We start from the raw sequence: 6,993 nt of genomic DNA on the forward strand, positions 1-6,993 counted from the left end.
CGGGGGGGGCCGTGCGGGGCGACGGGCAGAGTCCCCACCGCGCCTGGCCCCGTCCCGGTGGCGGCCAGCCCCGCCTAGGCCGCGGGCAGGCCTGCTGCTCGCTGCCCGCCCTGCTCCCCTCATGGCCGGCCTGGCGAGCAGGCCGCTCGGAGGGCTGGTGACCTCCGCGAAGGCAGAGGAGCAGCCGGGCCGAGCTCTGGTCTAACACGCCGTTTTCAACCCGCGGGGCCGGCGCCGTTTGGGTGGATGACAGGTTCAGACAGGGGGTCACATACCCAATTTCAGGACTGATCTGTCCCTTCGACCTCCTATAAGCCAGTCCTGCCCCTCTAAACTGTATTTTCCTCCATCCTTTGTTTTTTCCTGCAGCAAGGAGTTAAAAAACCCTTGCTGAATCACTGCTATTGCACAAGTGCTTCACTGTGCTCATGCTCAGCCCTGTTTTCTGCTTTAGTTTGTGTTCAGTGTGGTAAACACTAATTGACAATTTCACAGGTGTCAATACAAACGTTAAGTGCTTGGTTTTTGAAGCTCTCTCCTGTTTCCACCAAAGAGAAATCCATGGGGGGGGGAAAGCTGTGTACTTCTCCCAAGGGGGAGGAGGGGAAAAAAATACCTCCAAAGCTTCTACCAAGAATTCTTACAAACCAGGTTGATGACATATGCGACTTATGTCACCAGCACACTGTCATTTGAACAAGATGTGGCAATAGATGATGTGCTTTCCCTCTGTTTAATATAGGGGTATTTTAGGTAGCATAGCAACTGTCAGATGACTGCCATGGATAGCGCTCTAATAATTATTTTATCTTTTATAGAAAACAAGTTATTTTTTTAAATTAGAGCATCTTGCAAGAGTTACGATTTCTAATACATCTGCAAATTTTGAAAATTCAGATAATCACTTTTCTATTGACCTAGTGTGCTTCCTCATCCCCACAAACAACCCCCACCTTTCACAGCAGGAATAAGTCAAAAGTTAGCATTAGAAACAAGCCTGATGTGTAGTCCATAAGAGACGTCTTTAAATAGAGTTGTTTGGTATTAGCTAAGTTGTTAAAATGTTAACTCAGCTGCAGTGAGCTTAGTTAACAGTGCCAGTTACGTTGGTTTGAAAGACAAACTTTGTGCATCTAATGAAAAAAAAGATTAGTTCTGAGTATAGCTGGTTCACTAAGATGGTAATTCCAGAATTAAATTTAGTGCATTTTTAGTTTTATCTAGGCTATCATTTCATTACATGTTTTTAAAATTACTTAAATCTAGTCTGTCAAGCTTATGGATAAGGGTTTGCAGCACAAATCTGATTGATTTTAATGCTTTCTCTCTCTCTTTTTTCTTCATAGAAACTGTTAAAGACTTCAAAGAATTAATTTTAGGCAAAATAAGTGAAGTTGTTCAGATAAAGTAAAATGGATCCTTGTTCAGTTGGAGTTCAGCTTCAAGCTACCAATGAGTGCCACAGGATCTTTTATACTCGTCACACTGGCTTCAAGACTAAGCAAGATCTGTCTTCATCTGATCTACTGTTACTTCAGCTTAGGACTGGAATAACCCTTTCAGAGAACAATACAATCTGCTTCCACCATGCAAAAATTTACATTGAAAGATTTGAAGACTTACAAAAGTCATGTTGTGATCCCTTTAACATACACAGAAAACTATCGAAGAAAAACTTGCGAGCAATTGACTTGGATGACGCAACTTTTCTAAGTGCCAAGTTTGGAAGACAGTTCGTACCTGGTTGGAAGCTTTGTCCCAAATGTATGCAGATAATCAACGGAAGCGTGGATGTTGAATCCGAAGATCGCCAGAGAAGGAAACTTGATCCTGACGTATGTATATGGATCAGTTTTCCCACCCTGCTAAGATCTGCAAGCTCTTGGAATTGGGCTTCATGCAAATCCTACATAAAGAAATTAAGGTTTTTAATAGAAATATGAAAGGGTGTAGTCTTGTATGGGAGTTTACTGTAGTTAAACCTTTATTTGGAGGACCTTAAAAAAATCCTCTTCCCTAATTTAATATTATAGTCTTTTAAATTCAAATGACTCTGTCTGCTAGGGTGACTTACAATTCCTAAGTTTATGTAAATACCAGACTGCTGCTGGTATTTTAAGCTGTTACTCAAGCCTTGCAAAAAACAAGTTTGCGTGCTTAAAACTGAGCACTGCAAATGTTCTTCCTAAGGATGTTGAGATAAACTTCTGGTTTAGTCTGTTCAATTTAAAAAAAAAGAAATCCACTTTCTCTAGAAGTTAATTACCAAGTGAACCTGCATTGGGATGAATTAAGTGTACTCTTCTTGTGTCTGTGCTGTGAAGGCCATGGTGTTTGTTCAGGGGCAGTAATAAACTGGCGTGGGAGGCTAATGCTTTCAGTGCTGAGTTTGGAATACAGCTTGTACATTGTTGGATGCGTTATTCAAGACGTGTGCAGGTAATCTGCAGGAGAGTGGGCAACCAAATTGGCAAGAGCTCATCCATATGTGCCCTGTAGCAAAGCAGAATTGCATTCTAGAGCCATTGTCCCTTTCAGCCCACAGGCTGTTGTTTAACTGTATTTTTCAGTTATATGTCAGTATGGTTAGGAGACTGATAGGGACTGAAGTTTGAAAGCATTGGTTAAAACTGCTACTATAAAGCTTGCATAGTTGGGGTTTGATACTAGTACAGTTCTCCAGTATAAAAGTTTTAAGACTTGGGTTGTTTCTCCTGGGAAAGCCAGTGCTTAGAGTTGAGGGCAACAGTTCACCTAAGTTATTACAACATTCTGGCTTGTCTGGACATTTTCTTATTAGTTTAGGTTTGTATTTGTAATTAAATGAGATTTTGTGTCTTTGTTCAGGGGCGTACAGCTAAGGCTTTAAAGTCTCTACAGTTTGCTAATCCGGGACGACAGACTGAATTCACTCCTGAGACCAGTAAGAGGGAAAAGAGAAGGCTGCAAACAAAAACTGCATCATTTAATTCAGACAGGTGAGCTGTTTCCTGTATTTACATTATCTTTAACTTTCACTTCAAAATTAAGTGTCCTTGTCATGCTAACACTTTCTATATGGATGTTTGCATGTTTATGGATCACTTTTTTGGTTTTGAGGATGCTAAAGCTCACTGTCCTTACTAAAATAAACAAAACAGAAGATAAAGTGTTTAAGCATACAGTCCATATTTCAGGCAATTAGAATACAAACAAGTATTTGGTAAGACATGACAATACTACACAGATCACAGATGAAGCTATTAATTTATGCATAAACTAAAATTCCTAAATATTAGGCCAAATTTGAATATATTATGATCAAATAGACTACACTTAAAATACTGGAGTTGTCATCTTCCCATAAACTCAGTATTTACACTTTGTAAACATAAGCATACAAGTTAGGACCTTACCTTCCTTTTAAAATAGGAAGTTAATGTCCAAGTTGGACAATACTAGTTAACAAGTTATGACCTTCTAACATGACTGATTTTAAAATCACGCTTTTTACAGAGGGCAGGTATATGCAGTTGAATTTTGCCTGTCATTTTCCACAAAAAGTTTGGACCAATTCAGTCTTGTCCTAGCAGGAGAGTGATAGAAATCCCAGCTTTAAATAGTCATACAATATTTGTTAAAACATGCAAGAAAGATCACATTGATGCCTAAGTTTAACCTTGCAAGACAAAAACAGACTCTAGATACACTTCTCACAACCTACACATCCTTTTCCCCTCCATTTGTTTCTTCTATTCAATTTGGGCAGAAGTTGCAACCAGGGACATTTTGTTGAGATGTTAGGAAAACCTTTTCCATGTATGTAGTAAAATGCTGGATCAAAAGTGTTGTGGCATATCTGACATGAGAGCAATTCAGAACTCAACTAGATGCAGTGCTCAGCAAACTAATTTGAGTTGATGTGGCTTTGAATAGAGGTCCCTTCCAAACAGTTTTTCTGTGATTCTGCAGTTTAACAGAACTGTTACAGAGATGGATAATGATAAAAGCATAAAAAAATACTTTTAAATTAGGGTGTGCACGCCCTGAATGATTCTGTATGACCTCCTTTGAATTACAATGACGTGTTACAAAAGAAAAGTAAATTAAGGAAGCATTTCACATCTGAAAGGTAATCTGAAGTTTACGTCCCATAATGAAGAATATTCATAAGTGCTTGAATAAGCATGCTATTGAAGAAATAAAAACTTCTCATGCTTGAAATTATTTCAAAAGCCTTATAGTGGAGAAACAATTAGGACTGAGAAATGTTGTCAACATATATACAAGTTTAAGTAACATATATACATCTTTTAAATTAGCATTGTCTTAAAATGAACACCCGAAGAAAGCAAACTTCTTTCCACAACTATTAGCAGCTTGGCATCAAAAATGTGTGGGTTTTTTTACATGGAAATAACTCCTGTTTTTCTTTAAACAGGCAAGTTATACCAGCCAAGAGTAAAGTCTATGATAGCCAGGGCCTGCTGCTTTACAGCGGGATGGACCTCTGTGATTGCCTCGATGAAGATTGCCTGGGGTGTTTCTATGCTTGCCCCAAGTGTGGCTCCAACAAGTGTGGAGCAGAGTGTCGCTGCGACCGCAAGTGGCTGTATGAGCAAATTGAGATAGAAGGAGGAGAAGTAATTAAAAATAAACATGTTGGTTAGCGTGTATGTGCATTGTTTATTCTAAGTAGATATTCCATGCTTTGATTAAGGTCAGCACATTCATCATTTAGTGGTTTAATAAAAACCATTGAATTTATCACAATTTACAGGATTAATGTGTTCAGTTTCACGTTCATTTTCAGCATGATTATGGAAATACTTTTAATCATGCTACTGTCTTTTCACACTTCATTCTACCTTGTATTCAGTCTTGTCAGTCATCTAAGAAGTTCTTATTGAACAGTCGTTCACTGTAATTAAGTATAAGGAGCTGCATTTTCATGTGGCAAATCCTGAGCCACTCACCATTGTTTCCTGTACTGTTTTGTAGAATGTACCATGTCCGTGTATCCCTCATTTTTCCTTCTCTGTTTCATGATCTCATGGTTTTAAGTTTATTTTATGTGAAACGCTCTTAAAAGTTCTCAGTGAATTTACATGCAGTATTAATAAAGCTCTCTCCAGTATTACTACTGAGTGCTGTGTCTTCTATAGATTATTCCAGCTACATCCGATAAATTCAATCCTGTTCACTTCAATGGATCCAGAGGCATTTAGGAGTTCAGATCCCAACCAGGTTACTGGGATTTGAGATCAAGTTATCCTTAAGAATTCAAGCCTCACTGTTAAAGTATTATTAAACTGCCAAGGTGTTGAAAAATATGTTATATAATATAAATATGGTACTGTTTTGTTCGTTTCTGTAAAACAGAATTGAAATAATTTTGCTGTATTGGTTACCAGTCTGTAGTTGGACTAGACTGGTATTTCAACAGCTCTTTCCTCCCCCCCCCTTTTTTTTTTCCTATTTACTTGTTCTTAAGGAAAGGGTTTACATGCAGCTGAAATGAATTTGAGTGTCTGTTCCCAAACTACAAATATCTACACTGCTACAAAAAAACCACAGTTGAATTGGTATTACATTTGGTTGATGCATTATCCTATCCTCACAACATTACAATTTTACGATACAACAAGATTTATGGAAGAGATTTTTTTAATGTAAATCTTAGCAATGTTAAGTTGAATCCTTTGGTATTTTTGTTGTGTTTTGGATAAATTTCCTATTTCTGTGGTAGACTTGGAAGATCTGCATATTTATTGGGTTACATTTATGCAAGAACACTGTTAACTATTGATTGCTGAGGACTTACTTGCTAAAGTAAGTGGGACAACATGAACCTCATGAGGTTCAACAAGACCAAGCCCAAGGTCCTGCACCTGGGTTGGGCCAACCCCCAGTATCAGTACAGGCTGCCAAGAAAGACTTGGGGTTACGGGTAGATGAAAACCTGGACATGAGCCAGCAGAGTGCACTCACAGCCTAGAAGGCCAACCATATCATGGAGTGCATCAAGAGAAGTGTGGGCAGGAGGTCAAGGGAGGTAGGTGATTGTGCCCCTTCTGCTCTGGTGAGACCCCACCTAGAGTACTGTGTCCAGCTCTGGAGCCCTCAGCACAGGAAAGGCATGGACCTGTTAGAACAGCTCCAGAGGAGGCCACAAAAATGATCAGAGGGATGGAATCCACCTCCTGTGAGGACAGGCCAAGAGAATTGAGGTTTGTTCAGCCTGGAGAAGCGAAGGCTCCAGAGAGATCTTATTGCAGATTTTCAGTATTTAAGGGGGGCTTATAAGGAAGATGGGGACACACTTTTTAGCAGGGCCTGTAGTGGTAGGACAGGGTTAATGGTTTTAAGCTAAAACAAGATAGTTTTAGACTAGATACAAGGAGGAAATTTTTTGACAATGAGGTTGGTGAAACATCGGTACAGGTTGCCCAGGGAGGTGGTAGATGCCCCATTCCTGGAAACAGGATCATCAGGGCTCTGAGCAACCAGATCTCCCTGTGCATTGCAGGGAAGGTTGGACTAGACCTTTCAAGGTCCCAACTATTCTGTGATTCTATGATAAAGTTGGATAAGTGTCGTGAGGGTTGCACCACTAAAATCCAAAGTTATGCTTTGAGCTGTACTGACATCTGCTGGTCCTAGTGAAGTATAAGCTTGAACAGACTTTTGTTTGTTTGTTTTTGGTCAGAGCATTGGCTGTTCTGCCGATGGATGTCTCCCTCATTGGCCTTGGATTCCAGCCACATTTATCACAAGAGTTTATCATGCGAGTTTATTTAGGGAGAGCAACACACTCTACACTTTTCCAGACAGCAACACCACAACTAAGTAATACCCGTGGCTTCCCTTACATGCAAGTGGCATTTAATATGTTTTACTTTGTTGACAACAGCAATTCATCTTGTGTGCCTGATCCATATTTGGAACTGTTTCAACTCTTAAGCAACCTTTTGAATTAGATTAAAATATAAATAGACACCTCTGTGAAGGGGG

The 6,993-nt window shown here is 39.6% G+C and overlaps 1 protein-coding gene across 1 annotated transcript; it reads left to right on the top strand.

Moving 5' to 3' along the window:
• Positions 1-1,346: 1,346 nt before the first annotated feature.
• LOC106892223 (ARL14 effector protein) lies at positions 1,347-5,119 on the top strand. Its single transcript, XM_014949253.1, has 3 exons — positions 1,347-1,835; positions 2,848-2,978; positions 4,421-5,119. The coding sequence occupies exons 1-3, from the start codon at positions 1,413-1,415 to the stop codon at positions 4,647-4,649; spliced, it is 783 nt and encodes a 260-aa protein (XP_014804739.1). The 5' UTR covers positions 1,347-1,412; the 3' UTR covers positions 4,650-5,119.
• The last annotated feature ends 1,874 nt before the right edge of the window (positions 5,120-6,993 follow it).

This window comes from Calidris pugnax, unplaced genomic scaffold, assembly GCF_001431845.1.
Source record: "Calidris pugnax isolate Ruff unplaced genomic scaffold, ASM143184v1 scaffold177, whole genome shotgun sequence".
Taxonomy (NCBI): domain Eukaryota; kingdom Metazoa; phylum Chordata; class Aves; order Charadriiformes; family Scolopacidae; genus Calidris; species Calidris pugnax.

What these genes read in the sequence shown, in the direction of transcription:
- LOC106892223 (XM_014949253.1), top strand. Translation starts at nt 1,413, where the DNA reads ATGGATCCTTGTTCAGTTGGAGTTCAGCTTCAAGCTACCAATGAGTGC. An exon ending in GAAGGAAACTTGATCCTGAC is followed by an intron (nt 1,836 to 2,847) that starts GTATGTATATGG and finishes GTCTTTGTTCAG; the next exon opens with GGGCGTACAGCTAAGGCTTT. An exon ending in GCATCATTTAATTCAGACAG is followed by an intron (nt 2,979 to 4,420) that starts GTGAGCTGTTTC and finishes TTCTTTAAACAG; the next exon opens with GCAAGTTATACCAGCCAAGA.